Source organism: Coptis chinensis, chromosome 9 (genome assembly GCF_015680905.1).
Source record: "Coptis chinensis isolate HL-2020 chromosome 9, ASM1568090v1, whole genome shotgun sequence".
NCBI classification, from domain to species: Eukaryota; Viridiplantae; Streptophyta; class Magnoliopsida; order Ranunculales; family Ranunculaceae; genus Coptis; species Coptis chinensis.
The window spans coordinates 81,718,353-81,744,518 of NC_141464.1; the positions used below are offsets into that span (position 1 = coordinate 81,718,353).

Consider the following 26,166-nt stretch of genomic DNA (forward strand, 5'->3'; position numbering starts at 1 on the left):
GCAATTATTCCAACACAGTCAAACGAACTTGTAAAAGGATTCGACTTTCCAATAACCGGTTGTTAGGATTTGATCTCACCAACCGTTACAAGTCATCGTTGATTTAGATCCAAAATCCGTGTGTGTCGAGATCTGTGTGTGTGTCGAGATCCGTAACCGGACAATCCAACGGCAACTTGTAATGGTTGTTGGGATTTGATCCCAGTAACTGGTTACTGTGTAGCCGGACTCCCTGTAAAATTTGTCTACAGAGTCAAACTGTTTGACACTATGGTCTTATATTCGCATGGAATCGGCTTAAATTCCAAACCATGATACATGCATGTAGAACTTAGGGGGTTTAGCAAGATATATACAACACAGCGATATTCATACTATTTCATACAGACCATAGATTTTCTAATACCTTTTGCTTTGCATTATCGCTTACAATGTTTGAATTGTTACAATTTACAATAAAAACCAATCAATGCTCTCTGAATCTCTGATATTACTCAAGTACGAACGAACAATACACACAAATTTACATCAGATATCTTAAATTTTATATGAAACGGAACCTAAAAGCACTTAAAGATGTGAAAAGTATATGCTGGGAAGTATAGATTTTTGGCCAAATTTTGAGTTAAACACAATTGTCGCATGAAATACTTTGACGTCCAACCCTTTGGCCAAAATGTTATCGCACACATATATAGCCTTTAGTTTAAGAGTCGTTTAATTGGAATATAAATGGATTATTGTGAAACTATAAATATCACATTTCCATCTAATTCATATTAATTAGCATTAGAGTATTAGACACATTTTTTAACTATGTAGAGAGTAGAGAGTAGAGAGACAACATGTGTGCCAACTAGCAAAGTCGGTAAAATTTTGGATGATGATACCAAAAGTTTGGGACTTAAACCCCACCAGCATTAAAGAGTTAATGATCTCATTTTTTTTTAAAAAAGGTAGAGAGACACTGTGCAAAGTGCAAACACACAACATTTTGTAAACCATCTGCTCTTGTGTACGCGCAGATCCCAAGAGGCTAGCCTTTTTATTTCACTAGTATTTGCCCGTAATGTGTGCTTTCGGCGCCCCCCACGCGCATCTGCCCCTTCTTTCCCCGGTATGACACAAATACGCACTCCTTCGATACCCCCGACACGCATCCGCCCCCAGTACGGCACAAATACACGCTTTCGACACCCCCAACGTTCATCACCCTTTCTACTCATGTTTTCAGAGCTCAACAATCCATTAAAGTTCAGCCCAAAAACAGTCAAGGCTTTTTTGTGTAGGGTGGGTGAAGTGAGAAAAACTTTTAAACTCACCCAAAAAATATTTGTTAACTCACTCCAAAAAAATATTTTAGTGACTATAATTAGAACGTGACACGACCACGTATCACCTTATGAGATGAAATTTGTCAACCCACTCTACCCTTATTTGTTAAGTAGATAATTAGTATGTCTGTGTATGTGTTTTTTTCTCTTAACTATTTCCATGTTCAGCAAAATGCTTTGGTCCTTTCCAAGCAAGACAAGTCCTCTTGTATCGATCCTTTTAAAAATAGCCAGACACCAGTTGGTTCATCTTCTTTTTGTAGCATCTCTTTTGGAATCTCCAACTCATCTTTTTGGTCATACCTCTCTCAAGCCTCACATTCCGTTAGAGTCACTTAATTATTGGCTCTTAATATGCTTAGATGTATTTAAAACAGACGGCATTGTTTTCAGTCTCACCTTTATCATGTGCTAATTAAATTACCCATTTGATTATTTCAATTGGTGGATACTAGCTAACATACTAACTATATGATTATTTTTAAGGTAATAAACTACTGTCCCACTTAAAGTATAGTTTTCAGATTATGTTCCTTAGCTAGCTTCAACCCGTGGATAGTCATAGACCACTAAACGTCTTAAGTTCAAAAAGGGCATGGCCAGCTTGAACAACTGCTTACACGGATACCTTGATTTAGTTGAATTTTCCAAAGAACTAAATAAAAGTTAAGGATGTTATATCGAATTATCTCGAAGTGTTACAATTTGCAAATGCTATAAGTTGACCAAGGTACCCCTTTTTTTTTTTTTTTTTTTTGGTCAACATAGTGGGTGCCCAAACACAATTTTTTACCGAATATGGTCTTGCTTGACCGGTCAAGGCCCATGGATGATTGGCACACTTGACCAGGTTTGGATGTGTTGGACGTAAGGGCTAGGGGCCAGTCCTAGCTTGGTGTCTACGTGAGGGGTGTCAAAATGGCCCTCAAACTCTTAGCCCACACGCTCTGACCCGGCTCATGGGCCGAAAAAGCCCTCAAAATGAAGCCCTCACACATTCGTGGGCTGGGCCTACCCAGCCCTCAAGCCTTTGAGGGGAGGGGAGGGCCTAGACTTTGAAACTTAAGCCCTCCCTTAAGCCCAACCCTCAACATTTATTATATATATTTTAATAAATTTTTTACAATATATTTCATTTTAGCATTAATATGCTAAAAATCACTTAGCATATTACAATTCTCTGGTTCTTATCACCATGGAATCTAAGATTAATACACTTTGCACAACTACATGTAAAACAATGGATAGATTATTGGTATAACCCACCACCCAACTGGCCAATCAATTGGAAGCTCTGGACCAAATTATGTTTACACCTATATTGGACTTTATGGTCTGAGAGATGCTCAGTTTATCATAGAAGACCAAACCTGTTTAAACTGTCTTTATCTATGCAAATGTTCTTTAACTGTAATGAGAGCATCCTAACCTTGCAGGAACAAAAAGTTCAAATTGTACATCAAACCTTTTGGACACCACCTCACACAAACTGTGTTAAACTAAATGTCGATGCTTATTTCACAAAAGGAAATAACACAACATATAGCTATGTGCTTAGGGACGTACTCATCTGGCCTTTTCTTGGCTACATAAACTGAACAAGGAAAAGATAACACAGCAGAAAGCAGAGGGATGCTCAGAGGCATCCACTGGAGCTTGAAGTTCAATCATAGGAAGATGGAAGTGGAAACTGACTCCCAAACTGTCGGTAACTTTTTGGGAAATAAGAAGATTGTAAATATAGGTTAGTCTTATCAGCTTTATCTTAATGACGCTCTGGCCCTTTTAGCTACTAAGGAACACTTTGTACTATGTGGATAAATCAATCTGGAAACAAAGTGGCCCATATGTTAGCTTGCCATGGTATTTCATCCCATGTTCCTCAAGAATGGATAATAACCCCGCCATTGTGGCTTCGGGACATTTTGAGCAGTGACAGAAACAATATAAATTTTCCTATCTAATATATATATATATATATATATATATATATATATATATATATATATATATATATATATCATCACTACACCCAAATACACCCATGGCAGCATCTCATTTGTTTTAATTCACCATGAACATCGGCATGAACCCTATATCAATACACATGAATCCTAACCCATTCATCCAAATCAACCCCGTAGATCGACCTAATTTACCGCCAATATCCTACTACCACATCATTATACAATCTCAGGCACTCTTCCATGTTATGTAATATTTGCACTAGCAATTGCGCGTTTATTTTGTTTTTTATTTCTTTTAAATTAGAGCGAAAATTTGCTTAGAGAAGCCTAAATGGATTTGTGCTAGAGAGTGAAGATTTTGGTTTAGAGAAACACTTTTTAGAGAGGATGTTTTGATAATTAATGTAGTTGAGAAATATTCATGCTTGATTTGAGTTGTGTTTTTTTAGAGAGAAAAGGCTTTGGTTTAGGGAAATTGCAAATGATACATGTTAGTTTGATTTTGTGTGTGCGTGTGCGTGTGTTTTTTTGAGAGAGCAAGGGAGAGTGTTTTGGTTGAGAAATTTTGAAAATGAATCGTGCTTGATTTGTGTGAAGTTTATTTATTTATTTGCTATTGTTATTATTTTAAGAGCGAGAGAAAGTTTTGGTTTGGAGAAGTCAAAAAAAGCATATATTCATGCTTAATTTTCGTGAAATATTTTTTTGTTCCATTTTTTTTAGAGAGATTTTGTGCGTACGTGTGTTTTGAATAGGGAAGATTTTTTGAAGGAGAGAAGGTTTTAATTAGAGACGTTGAAAAGTATTCGTGGTTGATTTGCGTTAATTTTTTTTAAGACAGATAAAATTAATTTTGGTTTAGATACGTTGGAAATAAATTATTGTTTGATTTAATTTGCGTGAAATGTTTTTTTGGTGTTTTCTTTTAGTAAAAGAGAGAAGATTTTGGAAGTAGGAAAATATTCGCTCTTGATTCACATGAAGAAGATTTGTGATCAAATAAGGAAAGTTTAGACTTACCCACATCAAAAAGGTAGGTCAAAACTATAGGGACAAAAAAAGTGAATAAATCAAAATAAAAATTTATTATCTCAAAATAAAAATTTCTTAAAGGGCACTGAAACCAACCCATAAAATGTGATGGTGGTGTTAACAATTGTAAAACCAAAATCACCCCATCTCAGCCTTAAATAGCATATTCTCTGTAAGTTATTACTTTACATTAGTCCAATTATCTCAAGCCAAAAAAAAAAAAAAAAAGAATCGATAATAAAGGTTTGTGATTAAATACATAAACTCCTTTAGACTAATAATTCGATTAGAATTTTATTTATTTATTAGGATACTATTATTTATCACCTTTATTATTTCATCGGTCAATAAGTTCAAAACCATCAAGAAAAAATGATTCGACTAGGTCGCATGATTTAGTCCAAAAATATAACAATTTCATGATTAATCGTTGATGAATAAATACATACTCCCTATTCTGTGCTCTATCCCCACAATGAGATTTGAGATCTATATCTTAATGTTAAAGCTCCCACAAGGGATATTTTTCGAACTCTATTAAAATTCCACATCATCTCCTATTAAAATCGGAATTTATCTCCTATAAAATCTGGAATTTCTCTCATATTTGAAAAACGGGAATCATTTTTTACAACGGGAATTCATCTCCTATTATAACGGAAATTTCTCTCCTATTAAAACAAATCTTAGTACTTCTAATTAAAGGGGATTCATTCTCTTATTAAAATGGGAATTCCTCCCCTATTGAAAAGGAAAAATCTAGCATATCTAATTAAAACGATAATTTTTCTCTTATTAAAACATGACCTCTCTCCCAATTCAAAAAATGGGTTTTTAAAACTTAATTTAAAACAATTTGTTAGAAAATTAAAACGGTTAGCAACTAAAACGGTAGTTCCAACTCTATATATGTTGTTATGAATTTGTTTTTTTTTGGTAATTAGAGACTTATCTTTTACCTATAAAGAAAACTCCCCAAGCAACAGTGTTATTTCCATCAACCGGATTTTTTGCTTTCCAATTTTGCCCTTGCTCATAATTTCTATTTACAATGCTATCATCTGATTTTTATTTGTAATTTATTATGGCTAAATCTTCAGTGCGCGAGATGTATGGTGCGCCATCACATCTCGGCCACTCATACCAGGGGTGCGTGTGTATTAAAGCTTGGCGTTAAATCAAATCCAAAGGCCCAAACGACTACAAGACCTACGACTTCTTGCAAGACCGAAGAAGTGCTCATTTATTATATTTGATAAGGTTAAATGTGTAAATATAATATTTAACTCTCTCACTAGCTTGGTCAACAATTGCGGTTGGGCTGAAATTTGATGGGCTTTTTACTACTGGGCTTCGGTTGCAATTTGGTTGGGCTTAATTTGAGTAGGTTTCGGTTGCAATTTTTTTAAAATCAATCTTGCCACATGGATTGGGCTTTTGTTGGGCTCGCTTTCCTGGCTTGGTTAATTGGACAACTCTCAATTTCACGCTCTTTTAAAATTCAGAAATTATTTCATATTTTTTTATCCCGCCAAATTTTACATATTTAGTCTAAATTAGTGGGTTAGTGGGACCTCTTTACATCTAGAGCAACAAATCGGGTTGGGAATTAAAAAATTTATGATCGATTCAAATTTGAATTTTGGAATCGGGGTTTTTTTATTAACCCGATTGATTTTGGTTTCGGATAGGTAGTATAAAATAAGTGCGAAAAAAAACAGCGCATCGGTTGCAATTTGGTTAGGCTTATTTTGACTAGGATTCAGTTGCAATTTTTTTTAAATCAACATTGCCACATGGACTGGGCTTTTAGTGGGCTTGCTTTTATGGTTTGGTTCATTAGACAGTTCTCAATTTCACGCTCATAGAGCGTGCCCAAAATGCTAGTATAACTTAATAAGACTTGCCAATGAGCCCATCAGACCATCCTAATTAAATTCCTAATCGTCTAATATATGGTTTAATTGAAAATTAAAAATATCTTGATATATCCATCCATACCGATAACAAAATCTTCGATATATAACAACATATCGTGAAATATCACGATACTCACATTTAGCCTTTTCCTTATTTCTTCTTCTTCTTCTTCTTCTCTATCTTCCTCTCTTTAACGATGCGCTCTGGTTGATTGATGTCTCACCCAAAGCGTCCATATTACAACATCAATAACAACAACAACAGCAACAACAGTGAAAGTAGTAGTAGTAGTAGTGGAAATAGTGGAAATAGTACAAGTAGTAGTAGTGGGCCATTTTCAATAACAATGAAGAAAGCCAAATCACAAAATGGCATTCAACATTTTGAAGACCATCCATTTGTTGTTGATTCTTCTTCTATGATTGTTGATGAAGAAAACAATCCCATCATTACAACAACTACAACTACAACAACTACAACTGTTGCTTCCAATTTATCTAGAAAAAAAGCCACTGTTCCTCAACCTGTTAAAAAACAATTGGTTATTAAACTTAATAAAGGTATGCTTTCTTTATTACCCCTTTGTTTTATTTTCTTTAAATTTAGGTTGGGTTTTTGTAAAGTTTTGATTTTTTTTGTAGAATATTGTGAATTTGATTGGTTGATCTGTGAATTAGACTGTTTTTTTAAAGATGCAATGATTAGAATTGTTTAAATTCAGCTGTAATGTATCGTAGATCTTTATTAGTCGATTGAATGTATATGCGACACGCTTGTCGTAGTTGCATTTGAAATGCAAATTGATTAGTACAATGAATGGCGTAGATTGTTTTGGTTTCTAGATTCATAACCTAGTTTTAAGTGTGGAAATGTTTAATCTCGAATGAATGTTAGTAGTTTAGTACAAGAACTCATTCGCATATCCTACATTTGTCACTATCATTAAAGGTTTTAAACCGTTTAATTCTGGATTATTATTTTTTCCTAAATCTTGGTAGCTCTGTTTGTCACCAGTATTAACACATAAACTTTATGGACGAAAGAATTTTGTAATGAAAATTTTAGCACTTCCTTCTTGATTTACGATCAAAGACACATTCATAAAGTTGGTAGGTATAAAATACCTACAAAAGGCCGAGTAAAGAAAGGAGTGGTAACAAAGAAAAAGTTATACCTCCACAGACATTAAGAGAATCATCATTCTATAGCTTCATTCGATTTTTTTCAGTGGATGCATTAGGTGTGAGGTTGATTATTTCGTTTGTAATTCGGGTGGAGGGCTACTCTTATTTTAAGAATAAAAGTTATTTTCAAGAGACAGATATTTTCTCTTACTTTGTGTTGGTTATCTCATCACAGTAGTCAACCATGGATGTCAAACATTGCGTGCCTTGTTTTTTCTTCCATTACATATGAGAGGAAAAAAAAACCTCTCGTTTTCTCTTGTTTCCCCCCTTTTCCTTTTTATAGCTTAGTCAGTTTGTGGAAACTGGAAATTATGCCCTTGTACAGACATCTAGAAGCTGTTTAAACTTTTGAACCAGAATATGTTAGGATTGTGTGTACCTTCTCTCCAGTGCCCTATGTCCTCTGCAAGCGCTGTTGAGTTTACCTATTTGTGAATCTTCTTTTGTCTGAAAACCTTGTATTCTAGCACACTGAGTTAGAAAGTGTTCTACTCTGATAACAAGACTTGATTTCATTTTTCACTTGGTAAATCTCCCTTATCTCAAGTAAAACATGCTGCATAGATAGATAACATTTTTTTCCCGTAGGAAAAATACTTAATTGTAAAAGAGTTTCTACAATTTTAGTTTGTGTCACCTTGAATTGCTTTAAACTTTTAAGTAGTAAAAGGCTCACCTCTTTTATAGTTCAAATTAGTGTGCTACATGATATCTTCTTCCTTCATCTCATCATATTTTATGCTTAAGGTAAACCAAAGCTGCCTACCAATTTCGAAGAGAATACTTGGATCACATTGAAGTCTGCAATTAGTGCCATTTTTCTGAAACAACCAACTCCTTCTCACTTTGAGGATCTTTATCAGGCAGGTCTTTCCACATTATGTTTTCTTACATACTGTAATACTATTTCTTCCACTAAGTATACAGATGGGACTGATGTGAAGTCATTTGTTATGTCCTTAGGCTGTCGATAATCTCTGCCTGCATAAAATGGGTGGTGATCTTTATCAACGAATTGAGAAGGAATGTGAAGCACACATATCCCGAGCACTACAATCCTTGGTTGGCCAGAGCCCGGATTTAGTGGTATTTTTGTCTCTCGTGGAGAAATGCTGGCAGGATCTCTGTGACCAGATAATGATGATACGTGGTATAGCCTTAGTTCTTGACAGAACTTATGTCAAACAAACGCCAAACGTACTATCTTTGTGGGACATGGGGTTGCATCTATTCCGCAAGCATCTTTCTTTATCTCCCGAAGTTGAGCACAGAACAGTGACAGGTCTTTTAAGGTTGATAGAGAAGGAAAGGTAATCTAGAGAGCTGTAAGGACCATTAATTTTATAATGCATGATGAGATCAAATTTAGCAGGATTTAATCAGTATGTCATGCCATGCACATGTCTGAAACTCAAGTTTATTCCATATTGGTACTGGGGAGCATGAGCTGAACCTAATGAAAATTCCGCCTCTAGTAATTATGCATCAACCAATGATTTCTACTTCTTATTAGGCACTGGCATGTCATTTGGGAGAAATACTTCTATCGATTTTAATGTATATCCTATCCCGTAATAGTTGGAATGAAGGACTAGAGTGATTATGTACCTCTACTTAATAGTCATCTTTATCGTCATTAATTTATCTTGCCATCATTTGTATTTCCCAGACACATTGTGAACTATATCATCTAGTAAGTATTGACATTAAAGAACTTTATAGTTATTGTTATAATATTTTATGTATTGCTAATTATGAAGGTCCCGGAACTTAAGTTCTTCCGTTGTCTTTCTTTTGTAAGTTTGTATCAGATTTTAAGCCCAGGCTAGTTTTTCACTTGGGATGTGAAATACGGTTGCACGAGTTACCACCACCTCTATTACTCCTGTTCCATTCTATTCTATTTTGTTAATTTTTTCTCTTGAAGTTATAATATTCATGTAGCTTCATCTATGTTGTGAATTGTATATTGTCTATCAGATTAGGTGAAGCTATTGACAGGGCACTTCTTAACCATCTTTTGAAGATGTTTACTGCTCTAGGGATCTACTCAGAAAGCTTTGAGAAGCCTTTCCTGGATTGCACATCCCAATTTTATGCTACAGAAGGTGTTAAGTACATGCAGCTGTCAGATGTTCCAGATTACTTGAAGCATGTGGAGGTGCTTTCTTTGTGCTATTCCCCTACCATTAGTTTTTCGTGATCCATTATGAATTCTATAGTGCGTCTTTTCCATGTACTAAATTAACACTTTACTCCAAAACTACAAGTCACACACCACTACACCCCTTGCCACATCAGTGACAGCGCTGGAATTGAGGCTTGACCTTTGGTCTCTCAGCACTTACTTCTGTTATGCCATGTGAATGGCCACTTTACTCAAAAGTCCAAGCTGATGAAGACAGACACAACAATGTTAATAAAAACAACTTATAATGTAAGATGGGGATGATAGAAGCCTATCAACACCCTGTGGGCAAAACACACTTCACAATTTTTTATTGTTATTTCATTCTAAATCACATGACTGAAGCCAACATTTTGGTTTTTTTTTCCTTGATGTCTTCTTGCAGATGAGATTGCATGAAGAACACGAAAGATGCTTGCTATATCTAGATGCAACTACAAGGAAGCCACTAGTGGCAACTGCAGAAAGGCAACTTCTAGTTAGTCATATCTCGGCAATTCTTGACAAGGTGCAATGCTTATTCATTCTTGTACATGTTTTTTTAAAAAAAATGGGTATAGGGTTTATTAAATAATTCTGAATTTCAACACTTCATATATATTATATTTATAGTTTCGGATAAAATAACCACTGTTCTATGTATTGCCTAGGGATTCACCATGCTTATGGATGGAAATCGCATTGAGGACCTACGGAGGTTGTATGGGCTGTTTTCAAGGGTTAATGCCTTTGAATTGTTAAGACAGGCACTTAGTTCGTACATCCGTGGTACTGGGCAGGGCATGATCATGGATGAAGAGAAAGACAAAGATTTAGTATCCTCCCTTTTGGAATTTAAAGCTTCTCTTGATATGATATGGGAAGAAAGTTTCTCTCGTAATGATGTGTTCTCCAACACAATTAAGGATGCATTTGAGCATCTGATCAATCTTCGTCAGGTGAGTGTGACCCTCTTTATTCGTATGATGTGGATAATTTGTCAACAGAAATTAAACTTTTCACTTTTTCATATGCATTGTTATATGAACTTGACTTGTTAATTATTTTAATCCCGCTTTTAATTCAATGATTCTTCGGATGATAACAGAAATATAAACAACTATTATGTATATGATATGTTGCACAAATGATGTATTGAAGTATAACCTTTCTATACGCTCCATGTCAAGCAACAATATAGCTAATATCAAGGTGGCATAAGGAAAATAGTGTTATTTATTCATTTCTACCAACAAATTCATTTGTGCGTTCTGCTATGTAAGTAGATACTAGATACATTGTGTATCAGTATCTGTTATTCCCTAATTAAAAATATAGCTAATATCAAGGTGGCATAAATAGTATTATTTATTCATTTCTACCAACAAATTCATTTGTGCGTTCTGCTATGTAAGTAGATACTAGATGCATTGTGTACCGGTATTTGTTATTCCCTAATTAACTTTGCACATCAAATGATTAATTTATTTTCTTCCACCTACCTTGATTTCCTCATTATTACTTGAATTAACCTGACAATTGATATAGACATATAGTAGGGGATGGTTATATGAACTCCACCTTATAGAGACTCCAAAGTTACTCCACTCATAAAAATGAACTTACAAAATGAACTGAGGACTAATTTTTTGTGGATGTGTACATCTCATGATGGAGAACACCCCCACCAAAAATCAGCTCAATTGAATATGTCTAACCTTGTCAAAAATTGTATCGAAATTAAAAAATCTGGACCGTTGGATAATTTCATAACTTTCTAAATGATTTTTGATGAGGTTGTACATCTTCAAATGAGCTGATTTTTTGTGAGGATGATCTCTATTGTGTGGAAAACATCTCCACCAAAAATCAGCTTCTAGTTCATTGAGTTAAGTGGTGGAGTTCATTTGGAGTTCGTTTTAGTGGAGTTCATATAACCATCCCCCATAGTATAACCCAAAAGTAAAAATATTTATCCTAACTTTTACTATTAGTAAAGGTGAACCTCCCTCCTTGGGCAGTTATCTCGTCTCTACGTACTAGATCCTAACTTGGGATACAGTTATCTCGTTCCATATCAAAGCAAATAAATAAATAAGAAAAAATCAATGCACATGTCAGAGAGAAGATAAAAAGTTGGCAGTGGGATATGTAGTTTTATAGAGGAATTTAGATAAGGGATTGCTCCACGCCACTTGGAGCCTAGTTTGAGAATCCTTTAAATAAGTAAATGTGAACATACCAGCTATAACTTTACCCAATTATTTCATGGACATTATCCTAATGGAGTTTTTAGGGATAATTGTGATGATCATTACATTTTAAGGCGGGAAGAAGTTTGCTGGCTTGTTACTGCATCAGTTTTTTGTTTTTTCCCAAGTATCTTTTGGTTTTATTCTATTTTATTTTTGGGTTTTGTAAACAAACATTTTAGATTATGGATGATCAAATTCTTTAGTATTTGCTTCAATATGGGGCCTTTTGGTAACCATTACCATAATCCATTTTATGGCAAATAATCTATTATGATTCTCACAATTGATTTTGGTTAAAAAAAAACTTGTCTGGTAAAATATTTTATAAACAATTATATAATTCTCAAAATGAGACATAAACGAAAAAAAAAACTAGCTTAAAGAAAGTAAAATAAAAATTATGGAACTCTGCCCTTGAAATGAGTTACCTTATATTCATTCTTATTCACTTTTGGTGATATTCTCTTTCCATTTTTGTTTTGGTCATGAAATCAAAATGTGATTAATATGTGGTTGTTTGGTATTATTTAATCCATAAAGGTTTCTGTCAAAATCATTTGTGATAAAATTTATTATAAAAACATAATTAGTTCTACTTATAATGGTTGCCAAACAGCCCCTGTATTTGACTCTAATTAAACTGGAGTATCATTATCTGCTTCTCTTGACAGAATCGACCTGCAGAGCTCATTGCAAAGTTTCTGGACGAGAAGCTTCGTGCTGGTAATAAGGGTACTTCTGAAGAAGAACTGGAGGGGATGCTTGACAAAGTGTTGGTTTTATTTAGGTTTATACAGGTAGTGTGCACATTTCATTGGAAGAACTTGATGTTTTTGGTTTGCAGTTGAATATTATCGTTTGCTAGTCCTCATGGCTTCTCTTGCATTACTGTTTATTCTCTTCATGAGTATTGATCATCATAACATTGTTAGTACTTCCTAAGAGATTGTTCTTAGTATCTCATGTTTTTTCTTCTGATTCTGAAGGGTAAAGATGTGTTCGAAGCATTCTATAAGAAGGATCTTGCGAAACGGTTACTCCTAGGAAAGAGTGCCTCCATTGATGCAGAGAAGTCAATGATATCTAAGGTACTTAACAAACATTCTATTGCCGATTTATCTGTAGCACATTTTGTCTGTTGATGTGATCGGCAAGGTGTTGTCAATTTTTCAGCTGAAGACCGAGTGTGGGAGTCAGTTTACGAATAAATTAGAAGGAATGTTCAAGGTATGCATGGATTCTTTTCCCTTTCTAGTTTGGTTGAAAAATTAGAAACAAGTGTATTGTCTTATAATAGTTGTTTTTTGACATGGAGTAGTTGCAAGTTCAGTAGAGTAAATAAATGGTAAAGGGATGTATACAAAATCATGTGAGCTTTTCAACCTTGTAAAACAACTTTTGGATCTGTGCCATGTTATCAGAAAAAGAAAAATAAATAAATAAAAGAGAATCTGTGCCATGTGGACTGGTTTGTGAGGTCAGGACCTTGATGCCCAGTACATATCTTGGATGTGTGCTTGATAAATTAAATTCAATCAGGATTTGTTGCCTCATAAAAAACGGACGTATCTGTGTCTAATTCAATGGCAATAGAATTTTCTGAATTTTAACTATTTATTTATATATGTATTTCTGTTGGGTATAGATTACGGATTACCCAGCAGAAGATCATTAGTTTGAAATTTCCAACCCCTTTAAATTGTATGGGGTTAGTGGTATGGCTACCTATGCTTAATGCAGTATGTTCTAAATAGAGCTTGTGTCACTACTTGTAACAAAGTCATATGTGCATACAGTAAAAATTTGTTTGCATTTTCCATTTATGGGGTTGGCTGGAAGGTTCTTGTTTGTACTGTTTGTTATTAGTTGCAAATTGTGAAACCATTAGGAAAATATATGTTTATATCGTATTGTACATCCTCTTGACATTGCCATGAAATTATTTCTGCAGGACATTGAATTATCTAAAGAGATAAATGAGTCCTTTAAACAATCCTCCCAAGCCAGGACAAAGCTTCCATCGGGTATTGAGTTGAGCGTCCACGTCCTAACAACTGGGTAGGTCAAAACTGCTTTGAGTTGCACTTCTTTTTGTTTGATTTCCTTTCGAGAATGTAACCCTTATTGGGGCACCTTTTCATTAAAGATTCTAATATTGTTCTTTTAATTGCTGTGATGCAGGTACTGGCCTACTTATCCCCCAATGGACATTCGGCTTCCACATGAATTGAATGTCTACCAGGTTTGGCCATACATTTTGCAGTGTGCTTGGACTTCTAAACAACTAGGAATTTCTTCATGTTCTCATGCTCTTGTTTCTACAACAGGACATCTTCAAGGAGTTTTACTTAAGCAAGTACAGCGGAAGGCGTTTGATGTGGCAAAACTCATTAGGTCACTGTGTATTGAAAGCAGAGTTTCCAAAAGGTAAAAAGGAGTTGGCAGTGTCTCTATTTCAGGTGGGTTTCTGTTCCTAAGAATGTATTTGCTTTATTCCTGTTCACTGCTCATTGGTACTGACTTTTTAGTGTATTTTTTTGGACAAATGATGCTCCAGACTGTCGTGTTGATGCTCTTTAATGATGCCCAAAAGCTCAGCTTTGAAGACATCAAAGAATCTACTGGAATTGAGGATAAAGAATTGAGAAGGACTCTCCAGTCCCTTGCATGTGGAAAAGTTCGCGTGCTTCAAAAGGTAACTTTCAAACTATTGTAGCCAAGATTCCTTGATGGAGTAGGCTGAAGCTGTGTTTTTTCCTGCTACCTATACCAAGTTATGTTGTAAGGTACAGTGTTTCAGTGCAGTTGAATTACCGGTTCAAGTGAAATGTGAAGATTTACCTTCATGCTCCTTTTTCACAATTTGCAAATGATTGATAGAAGAATTAATTTTTAACCGCCTCTATCATTTTTGAAAGCCAAAATTCTGTGTCCTAATTAATATGTTATTGAAATTATTAACTTCATAGAATGAGCTTTAAGCACTTGGTTTGAGTAGCCTTAGGGGTAGGTCTTGCATCTCAGGGATAGGTCTTGTATTTACTACTTTTACTGAGTGTACAGATTCCTAAAGGGAGAGAAGTTGAGGACAATGACTATTTCGTGTTCAATGACGAATTCAGTGCTCCTCTCTACCGCATAAAGGTTTGCCTTCATTGCTTTATTAGTTTATTTTAAAGATCAACACCAAGTCGTGTTCTTGAAGCTCAAACTGACCTCTCTTCTGGGAGTAGGTAAATGCAATCCAGTTGAAGGAGACGGTGGAGGAGAACACAAGCACTACTGAAAGAGTCTTTCAGGATCGTCAATATCAGGTTCAGCCTCATTAATATCTTTTGTTCTCTCCACTTTGAAGCCTGGCTTTTGCAACATCTTCTATATATATGGATTTCTGTTGGTTGTATGGCAGGTTGATGCTGCCATTGTTCGCATCATGAAGACAAGAAAAGTGTTAAGTCACACACTCTTGATAACTGAGCTTTTTCAACAGGTAAATAATTCATGTTTACTTTTTAGCGATTTTGGTGGCTGAATTTGACTGGCAAGTGGAGCATACCAATTTAATTATCTGCTAAATTGCTTTGTAACACAGCTCAAATTTCCAATAAAGCCAGCCGATTTGAAGAAAAGGATTGAGAGCCTCATTGACAGGGAGTACCTTGAGAGGGACAAGAGTAATCCCCAGATATACAACTACCTCGCGTGATCCATTTTCTTGCATTGCCTTTTGTCTGTAAATGAGACAAGAAGCTACCGTTATATCTTGGGGTTCATCGGTCCCTTACCAAATCAGTGTACAGACACATTTAGAATTAGCTTTGTTGTGTTTCAGTATACTGTAATTGTAAAGTATATTTACTTTTTCTGTTGGCTATAAATTTTTCCTCTTATGGATTCTATCAGAAGGATAGCTCTTCATCTTCATCCAAGCTTAATAAAATTTGTGCTTGTGTAATTCTTAGCTATATAACTGTAGTAAACCTTAAATGTATCCTTTACACCTCCAAAGAAGGAAGAAATGATTGATAGTCCTGACTAGTATGAGACGTGAAGTTGTAAGTTGTAACATTCCGATTGCCAAGTTACCACAACTGCCCCCATAACACCTACCTTAATTGCGTATCTCTGTATAAATATGCAACTCATGGGGATTAGGGGATATCAAGGAAAGACTAGATTCTTGAGCAAAGGTTTCTTGCATGCGGTAAATATGCAACTGTTGATTATGAGTACACGTAGCTAGAGAAGCTCTTACTGCAGACCACTTAAACGATTGAGCTGTGACCAGTTTTTTTCACCTTGCACTTTCACAAGAAACAGATATAGCGCCATAAACAAGGCTGAAGAGTGAAGATACTTCCTGAGTTCCTCTTTCTATCTGAGCTTACTTCTGTAAGTAGACATGTTTGAATTTTGATACCTTAAAAAGTGAGCCTACTTCTGATTTGAAATCCAGAAACTAGTATAATGAACTCAACATTTTCGATGTGTATTCGAGAGGGAGCATAAATAAGGGAAACATTTCCGAAATAATCAAGAATATAACAAAATGTATATTCAATTTTCAACTTTACACTTCATTAAATTGCTTGCGCCATGCGCTACTTTTTCTCTTTCCTCTTTTCTTTTCATGACGTACTCACCACTCACAGACTTTATGAACACCATGGTTTTACATGCTAACAAATCATACACATTAGTAAATTACATAAAAATGAAAAATACATGACTAGCCAAACAGAACCTGAGAGGTAGCAGGTGACCATCCGCATAAAGTCTCTGGTGCATTCACTATTTTCCATTCAACAAAGAAGCACCATTCCTTTCCCGAGGTACATTTCAGATGTAGCTTCCTCATGTGACCAATAGCAACATGAAGGTTGCAACCTACGACAAAGATCCTGCTATCAGTAGAGTTCACAGAGAATGGTTTGCGTATCTGCTCAGGTACAGGGGAACCTGCAACTACTTCCCAGGAATCAGTTTTCACATCATAAACTTTCAATTTCATCCTTTCATGCTCAGAGACCACAAACAAGTGACCATCAACTACCGCACTTAATCCTGTCCATCCTTCCCTCAGGTTGGCAGACATAGTCTCCCAACAGTTCAATCTTGGGTCGTAAACCTGACCTCTAGGTGAGAATAAGAAAGGCCATAGCCAGCCTTCAGTCACAAGAAGTTTGCCATTGTGTACTGCTGCGTCATAGGACGCCATATTAACACCCATGCTTGCAATAGGCTGCCAACTTCCTTTGATGGGGTCTAAAACATCAGCTGATTCAAGCTCCAAAAGGTCTGAACTGTTACCTCCAGCGACATAAACCATCCCATCAATTATACCACATGCAAAGAATGACCTTGCAGTGGTCATCTTATTCATCACACTCCAACGGTTTTTATGAATCTCATACTTTAGTACCAGGTTAAGGGGAGTATCCAGATCGGATGCCATGCCACCAAAGACAAAGAGGGTTCCTTCCTGGGGTGTGGAAATACACCTAAAACCATGGGGGCAGATCCGTTCCTTGCATGGCATCAGTGGAATGGTGTGCCAAGACAAATTAGTTAGGTCAAGGACCTGCCACTGAATCTTTGAGGTGCATTTTTGGTAGGTACAGATGAAGAGCCAGGGATCTTGATAGCCTAACTCCTTCCTTCGCTAAAAACCTTTCCTTAGTGCCTAGCAGCAGATGCCAGCGTTTGCACCGCGACTTCGGCAGGATGGATGGCTCTCAACTGGAAGTCGAAGGAGGCAGTCAAGTGCAACATCATCGGGAAGACCTGGAATTAGGGGTCCTCCTCCTCCAGCTATTAATTGGGATTCAGTACTCAGTTGTAAAATGGATGATGATTGGATTGAAGCAACTCTAAATTTAGGTGATAGTGTCATCTTTGAATCTCCTAACTTTTGCACTGGAGCCTGGTGGCATGAAAATCGAACGTGTTGCATCTTCCTCTTATGAAGGGAAATTCAGATACTTATCCTTTTCTGATAGCTTAACAAGTTAACAGTTCCACCTGCTTCAAAGAGTAAGAGATGTGCACTGCCTTTCACTGTCTAAATTGTTGCTTCATCCAATACAGTCTAGAAGCCCAACAAAACAGACCAGTCAGCAAGTTCAACAAGAAATGCAGGTTTTGCAAATCTATCCCTGAATCTGTGCATCAATATTTGTCAACCAAAGACCAAATCTGAGATTAAAAAATATAAGGTGATATAAATAGATTTCCTACATCAATTTTTTTATTAGAACTTTTCATCTATTAAAACTAGCTTCTATTTCTTACACTACAAGAAATGTACAAAAAGTCAAAGAGAAATCCAAACAACATAGAATCAATAAAAAAGAACATATAAAGATTTCAGGTTAGCTATATATATATTTCATTGCTTTCTCAATCAAAATACTAATGCAAACGAAAACTCAAACCAAAATGTGCTTTGTTTCTTCTCTGGACCTTCCTTTTCCCCCCTAAAATACCATATTCTTTCCTTAAATCTTCTTTCATACAGAACGCAAAAAGCCAATTTTAAGGAAAACCATAGAAATGAATCATCGATCTTCTCCATACAGCTCATATTCAAAACTTTAAACAACCAGTCAACAGTTCCCCTCATATTTTTTTCTACACAAAACTCACATGCCCAATCCAACAACAAGAGACTAGAACTTTCCTTCCCTATAGAGCTCAAATTCAGAACTAACACACAGAACAAAGATGAACTTTCTTCCTTTACTAAACAGCCCAAGTTCTACAGAACAACCATAAAATAGCTCAACAACCACCATTCTTTAGGAAACAACGTCTGATATACAAAAAATCCAAATTAGGAAACAACACATGGGCTAGTATTTTCCCTACTTAAACCATGTTCAGCAAAAAACTCACGCAAAAATCAGTACAGAAATGAATTTTTTCCTAACTCTATAGTTTAAACAACATTAAAGCTTAAAACAAAACATGCCCAGAGTCTCTATGATACAAAAGATTCAATATTTAGTCTCAGTACACAAATTAAGTATATAACAGATACTAGTTAAACAGAAAACTAGATATTATCAGCATAATAACAACTTGTTCTACAAAAAAAAAACTAGAACAAACCTTAAATTTCAATGAAGAAGATGGGCATCAGAGTGTTCAGGTGTTTCTTCCCTCTTTTCTGTCTAAGTTTTAAGTCCAAGTGTCTGGGCACAAAGCAGCTGATAAGCTCAACTGAAAGAAAGAGGATGAACAAAAAAACTGTTTCTTGCAGTTAGTCGTTAAATGAGAATCTAAGGACATCCTGAGTTGACTTTCCAATTAAACCCTTTTTGAACTTTTTAAGCAAGGCAAATTTTAATTTCACAATTGGTACATCAGAACTGTTTAGTATAACTTTGAGGACAAGGATTATAAAATTTCCATTCTCTACACCTTGAACAGTAGACCACCCCTTTGAACCAAGACTATACAAGTGGCAACAGCATCAACAGTAACGTGTTAGGAGCTGTATCTTAATTCTTAAAGCGAAACGTAGAGGGGAGATGATTTGCTCAGTTTCGTGGTGAATGTATGTAGCTTCACTGCCTTCAAATAATTCCAACTTCAAGGATTTGTAGGCAATATTGACTTAATAATTGGACAAAGACATAGTAACCACTAACCAGCTAGGCAGCTAACCACTAACCACTAACCAGTTAACCAGTTAACCAGTAACCACTGGACTAAATGTTTGTTTTGAAATTATATAAACAAGAAGTTTGGACAATGCCGTGACTTCATGAATCATATCCATTGATAGTCAACTAGAGCTTGCATATGTATTACACCTGATTCTTTTCGTATACATTAACAGTTATATAAGTGTAACATCTGATTTGAGAAATGATTTGATTCCATTGATCAGAGGTTTAAAAAATGAAAATGGAATTGATAACATTGTTCTACATGACTATATGAGAATTCATGAGCATTTATATAAGAATTTGACAATACAATTCATGTCTACCTCAGTCATTATTTGGGTGGGTGGAAGACACAATTTCATGCAAAATCTGAGTGAATTGAAATCATGTTTTTATGCTATCACATCCTTTACATGTTTGTGAATTTTGCTGACCATTTTATTAGCAGGAAATGGTAGAAGTTATTGTAGTTCTAGTATGACTTTTAAGATGAATGTGAAATGGTGAAACATTGAGTATGGTACTTTAAAATTTTACTTGATTAACTAAATTATGTTTTCACTAAACATATCCATCTTTACTAAAAGAAACCAAAAAAAAACAGTGTGCCCTATGAACATCCTTGAAGAATCTCAATCCTAGTTATATATAAACCATTTATTGTTTCTTTTATTTGATGAATTAATTTCTAACCACAACTTTTTCTCATATGAAATAACAAAATTTTTGTAGTGCTTCAACTGAAGATCTCCCATTCAAATCGCCTTTTTTTAAGAAGTGGCCCCGTATGTCTCACTAACAGAATCTGTCACCCACTCTACTAACGGATGGAGGGAATACAAGGTATCTACGCAATGTCTATATGGAAAGACATCGACCAAACAAGAGTATTGTGCGAGATTCTTTTGAGAAATAAGAGCGAAAGATTGCAAGAATGATAAATATTTTAACGTGTATGATTAATATATGTTTATAGATTGATGTAAATATGATTGTTGATATATTTCTAATTATATATAAAATATTATCACGTAGGAAAAGAAAAAAATAAAAATAAAAACAAGTTTTAGTGTTTAAATTATTGAAATTATTTAATAATCATACTAAATAATAAAGACCCGAATTAGAACTGAAACCGATAAAAAAAATTGCAGAGTTTGGGCCTAAAGCCCACAGTTCCAGTTTAATTATGAATAAAAGACATCTGATTTTTTATTTATGTGTAAAGCCCATCCGGTTGACTTTTGAGTTAGATTACCACTTTGGCCTTTAAGACAAAACAAATAACGCCAAATATGAAACCCGGCTTAACTTTCTCACGTGAATTTTGTCTTGAAATTTTGTGAAATTTCAATTGGTAATTTTGTCCTTAAAATTTCCTATTGATTTCTCTCCCGAAATTTCTCTCAAACACTACAACATGGATGTTGCACTGTCTATTAATATTACAACAACCACTGCCAACTCCCACTGCGACATGAATGTTATATTGTCAACTATACTGCAATATGGATGTTGCACTATCTATTACTACTGCAACATGAATGTTGCACTGTCAACTATACTGCAACGTGGATGTTGCACTGTCTATTACTACTTCAACAACTACTGCAACATGAATATTGCCTCATCAACTCTACAAAGAACATGGATATTGCCCGCCTATTACTACTCAACAACCATTATCAACTCCCACTGTGATATAGATGTTGCACTATTAACTCTTCTACAACACCATGGATGTTGCACTGACTATTACTACTGCAAGAATCACCAATGACAACTCCTACTGCAACATAAATGTTGCATTGGCAACTGTACTACAACATGAATGTTGCACTGTCAACTCTAATGCAAAATGGATGTTGCACTGTCTATTATTACTGCAATAACCACTATGAACTCCCACTGCAATATGGATGTTGCCCTGGCAACTCTACTACAACATGAATGTTACAATGTCAACTCAACTGCAACATAGATGTTGCATTGTCTATTACTATTGCAACAACCACTTTGAACTCCCATTGCAACATGAATGTTGCGCGTCAAAACGATTCTCTCAACGCAACACTAGACTCAAGTCATAAGGTCGCATTCCTACATTACACTTGATGTCGGGTCTTTTGTCACATAACTAAGATAAACAATGCAATGTTCCTCAAGTTTAGAAATTAACCAAGTATTATATCAATGACTAAAAAATACACAAAAACAACATAGATTCTATTGACTACATTTATTTGTGACTACAAATTTCGATCATAACACATACAAATACTATCGACTGTACATATACTACCATCAAGATGAATATGGATGTTGCACTGTATATTAATATTACTACTGCAACAGCCACTGTCAACTCCCACGCACTTCTGGCGGGGATGTTGCATTGGAAAATCTATCGCAACATGGATGCTACTGCTCATTAACTTTATCGCAACATGAATATTATGTTGTCTATTACTACCAAGTCGGTGTTCATTGAAAAGGATCCCATGCTTCAAGATGAGTTGTTGTGAAACATAAAACCTATGTCATCTATATATGGTAAAAAGTATAATTTACCATCACAAAACCATTGGTTTTTAACTCACTTTTGTAATGCAAAAATTGTTTGTGTGCAAACAAATCTAAAACATGTCTTCAACCTAATACAAAACCTAATATAATACATATACAAATGTTATCAATCATCTATGCAAAGAGGCCTCTTATGCATATACTACCATCAAACGACGTTTTATTTATTCCTTTTACACCAAAAGGTGCTAGAATTGGATCTAGATGGACTCAAACCATCGCCTCACTCATTTAATGAGTGCTCTTCCATTTTAGTTTATGGATCCTTCAGAAAACTACGGTTTGTCAAAAAAAAAAAAGACAACAACAACAACGCATTTATCCAATGCTCGGAAGAATCACAAATACAAACAATGTCTCAAAGATAATACCCCTTTGAAACTTGATGCAGACCTCTAAGGAGGCAAGTGGTGTTATTCATGTCATTGCACAAAGCGGCATTAGACAAGGTAAAAATATCTTCATAACATCATATGATTTCTCTTTGAATTGTAGCGGCTTCGCTTTTGTAGGAGAACCATTGTATCTTCTATTAATCCAAGATAGCAACAAGCTTCACCCAATACCAAATACCTGCATTGCATAGGGATAGTGAGATACCATTTATTCCAATAATCCTCCAAATCAATCCACATAAATCACAATTGCTAAAGAAATTGAGATGAATAATTTACCCCCATTGACCTTTTTTATCATATTGTTTACAAAGTCCAACCATAACTTTTTCTTCATATCAGAAACAAAAAAGCATTTGAGTGAAGACTGTCTATCAGATGAATCGGTTGACGAAAGAATTTTCAGAAAGAAGCTTCACTCTTTCTCTCGAAATCTCTTGTTAACTACTATTGTCTAAAGAAGTAGTCAATTCTTCATCATACACCATTTTATAGCTAAGAACGTATTCCTAAAGCATATTAGCCACTTCCTTAATTCGAAAGAAGTGTTCCAGAATTGAGTTCCAATGCTACTTCATATCTAGGCGAAAGTGCAAGTCTTTGCAACAATAAGATTAAGTCGTAACCATCTCTAATTGATCTTGTGTTGCAATAAGAGCTCTTGCTTCTTTGACATTTCTATCTAGATCTTATTCACATCATAACAAACAAGAAAAATTTTGTTTCTTAAGTATTTGAAGCTTAACAAAGCCAAACGTACACTGTACCTTAACAAAACCAAGCTTAAAACTTAAAAATGAAGAACACCAATTCTCATTTACACATTAAATCAAAAGCCCAACATCATAAAAATCTAACCTTTTTCTTGCTAAGCCACTAGTGATTCCTTTCTTCATTACCCAAACATGGATAACAAATTTATGTTACCCAAACTTTTTCAATTGATGAAATCACATATCACGATCTCAAACTCAATAAAAGAGAGATTTTTCGAAGACAAACTACAATAAGAACTAAACAGAGAAGAAAAGGGTAAATTTGGTATTAGAAGAAGCTAAAGGAGGTGATCTAATTGGGTCAATGACCTTATTCCATAATTTTAACGTGCGGAAACTTTTAATTCACAACTTAAAAAAAGGGGTGGGCTTTAGCCGTAATTCAAAAAGTCAATGGGTTTTAAGCTAATAAAGACTCAAATCAGGGTTTTTACCCCAGTTTTATGAAAAAATTGTGGGTTTTAATGGTTTTGGATTGGGTTTTATAATTCTCATACTAAAACCATTGAGAACCAAAACCGATAGAACCGCAAATAGTAAAACCCAAATTGAAACCGCTAAAACCCGATCCAAAACCGACCCATTGGCACCCCTACAAAAATCCGTGTAAATACCGCCCACCTTTATATAAGAGTATGACTAGGGCTGTCCACGGGCCAGACCTGAACATGACACACCTAGGTCCAGGCCCGACCCAAATCATATTTGATATTTTGAGCCGACCCTTATATAAGAGTACGACTAGGGTTGTTACGGGCCAGACCTGAATATGACATACCTAGGTCCAAGTCCGGCCCAAATCATATTTGATATTTTGAGTCTAAGCCTAGCCTAAGTCCTATTGGGCAAGTTTGGATTCGGGTCAGGCAGAAATCGAACCGTATCTCTTGTGTGGCAAACACAATACTAGCTAATATGGTTTCAAATTTTCTCAGTCAACTTTCAATAAATATAATAGGTATATTAATAATATTAAATATAAAACACATAAAACTATTATAGATTTCGGGCAGACCATTATTGGATCGGACATATGTATGCCCAAACCTGACTCAATAATCTTATTGGGCTAAATTTAAAGTCTAATTCTTATCGGTTCGGATTCAATCGTATTTCGGGCTTGTCCCGGCACATTGACAGCCATAAGTAAGACTCTCTTTTTCGTTGCCGCTTCGTTTCTTGTTCCGTAGCCTCCTCTTTGCATGTCTTTTGTTTCTTCTCTTCTGTGCGCCAATTATGGAGGTCATTAACTTGGATGAGGATGAATTAATAAAACAGTTGGATTATCTACCTGCTCAAATCACCCAAGACTTGATACCAACGACTCCTCCATCCTTGGATCATCTCCCGCCTCCTCCATCTTGTGGTAGAAGATGTGTTGACTGGTCCGACCTTCCGGAGCATATTTTACATTTGGCTGCAAATAGGTTTATCCACGTCAAAGATGTAATCCACTTTGCTGCTGTTTGTAAGCAATGGCATCGTTCTCTTTATAATGAACCTGGTGGTGTTTCAATTCACCGCCAAGTTCCTTTACTTATGCTTCCTAGCCAAGTTGACCCTGATGGACCAACACAAAGTTTGTACAATGTCATCGAGAAGAAGCATTACCAGTGGGAATTACCAGTCCCTAAGAATAGGTCCATCTTAAGTTCTAGCCATGGATGGTTGGTAATAGTATATGAGAACAATGATGTTAGTGTACTCAATCCTTTTCTGCCACGGAATAAAGTGATCCATCTCCCTTCTTTGACTACTTTGGATACGCCTGCTATAGTTTCTAAACCCTTTTATGTGAAGAAGGCAGTTTTGTCATCAAACCCACTGTCAAATCCGAATTGTCTAGTCATGGCAATCTATGGTGGGTTTGGGAGATTAGCTTTCTGCAAGCCGGGTGACAAAGCTTGGACCAAACTAGAATTAAAGTATGATCACATGGAAGACATTCTTTATTATGAAGATCAGTTTTACTGTGTTGATCACGTCGGAGTTGTTTTTTCTTGTGATCTCAATGAGCCTCATGGTCCCACACTATCAACTGTGGCACCAAGCCCTTTTATCTGCGATAGTGTTGCCGGCAAGTATCTTGTGGAATCATCTGGGAACTTGTTACTAATTTTAAGGAAGAGGACTTATTATGATGATGATGACGAGGAGGAGGATGAAGATGACTTTGATGAAGATGACTTTCATGACAATGATTACGTTAATGATAGTGATGATGATGACATTGATAATGTTAATGATGGTGGAGACAATGACAATGGTGATGATGTTGACAATAATAATGATAGAAACATTTATGAGTGTGATTACTTTACTCATGGATTCAGTGTCAGTGTGTTCAAGTTAGATCCTATTGACCTTAAGTGGGTTAGGTTGAGGAGCCTTTGCGGTCGTATGTTGTTTCTTGGTGATAATGGTTCTTTCTCTGTATCAGCTTCAGACTTCCCTCAATGCAAACCGGATCACATCTATGTTACTGATGATCACCATATAGGTTATTGGGATGTCGAGATAATCAAGAAAAATGGAGTTGGACCTTATGACATGGGTGTTTTCAATTTGGAAGATGAGAGATTTGAACCACACTACGAATCGGATGACATCATCATGCCTCGCCCAATTTGGATTGAGCCTACCTCGACTGTGTTGATGAAGAACATGTTTTGAAGTTTAGTAATAAAAGTGTATCAAAACTAGTAGTAAAAAGTACTTCAATTATTTTGACTTTTGAAGGTATTGTTCAAGATGGAAGCCCTCCTCCTCCTTGGAGTATAAAATTTAATTGTAAGACCAGTCACGTAGAAAGCTTGAGTGAACCTGCATCATTTTGAAGTAATTAATAAACCGATTCTTTCCAACACAGTGAGT

The 26,166-nt window shown here is 35.6% G+C and overlaps 2 protein-coding genes and 1 pseudogene across 3 annotated transcripts; 2 read left to right on the plus strand and 1 right to left on the minus strand.

Moving 5' to 3' along the window:
* Positions 1–6,436: 6,436 nt before the first annotated feature.
* LOC147478669 (cullin-4-like) lies at positions 6,437–15,817 on the plus strand. The gene is made up of 17 exons (XM_086582087.1): positions 6,437–6,813; positions 8,188–8,303; positions 8,404–8,750; positions 9,421–9,601; positions 10,014–10,136; positions 10,279–10,566; positions 12,534–12,659; positions 12,849–12,950; positions 13,036–13,089; positions 13,814–13,920; positions 14,044–14,104; positions 14,190–14,321; positions 14,420–14,557; positions 14,926–15,006; positions 15,096–15,176; positions 15,272–15,352; positions 15,455–15,817. The coding sequence occupies exons 1-17, from the start codon at positions 6,468–6,470 to the stop codon at positions 15,566–15,568; spliced, it is 2,478 nt and encodes an 825-aa protein (XP_086438213.1). The 5' UTR covers positions 6,437–6,467; the 3' UTR covers positions 15,569–15,817.
* Positions 15,818–16,368: 551 nt separating this feature from the next.
* LOC147478670 (F-box/kelch-repeat protein At1g30090 pseudogene) lies at positions 16,369–19,415 on the minus strand (annotated as a pseudogene). Its single transcript, XR_015209068.1, has 2 exons — positions 18,973–19,415; positions 16,369–18,057 (listed from the first exon to the last, which is right to left on the minus strand). The product of XR_015209068.1 is annotated as an F-box/kelch-repeat protein At1g30090 pseudogene (transcript).
* A 5,113-nt stretch (positions 19,416–24,528) lies between these two features.
* LOC147478671 (putative F-box protein At5g55150) lies at positions 24,529–25,965 on the plus strand. The gene has a single exon (XM_086586284.1). It carries the CDS (start codon positions 24,529–24,531, stop codon positions 25,963–25,965), a length of 1,437 nt encoding a protein of 478 aa, XP_086442410.1.
* The last annotated feature ends 201 nt before the right edge of the window (positions 25,966–26,166 follow it).

Coding starts and splice junctions, on each gene's coding strand:
- LOC147478669 (XM_086582087.1), top strand. CDS start 6,468: ATGTCTCACCCAAAGCGTCCATATTACAACATCAATAACAACAACAAC. Junction 6,814..8,187: donor GGTTATTAAACTTAATAAAG/GTATGCTTTCTT, acceptor TTTATGCTTAAG/GTAAACCAAAGCTGCCTACC. Junction 8,751..9,420: donor AGGTTGATAGAGAAGGAAAG/GTAATCTAGAGA, acceptor ATTGTCTATCAG/ATTAGGTGAAGCTATTGACA.
- LOC147478671 (XM_086586284.1), top strand. CDS start 24,529: ATGGAGGTCATTAACTTGGATGAGGATGAATTAATAAAACAGTTGGAT.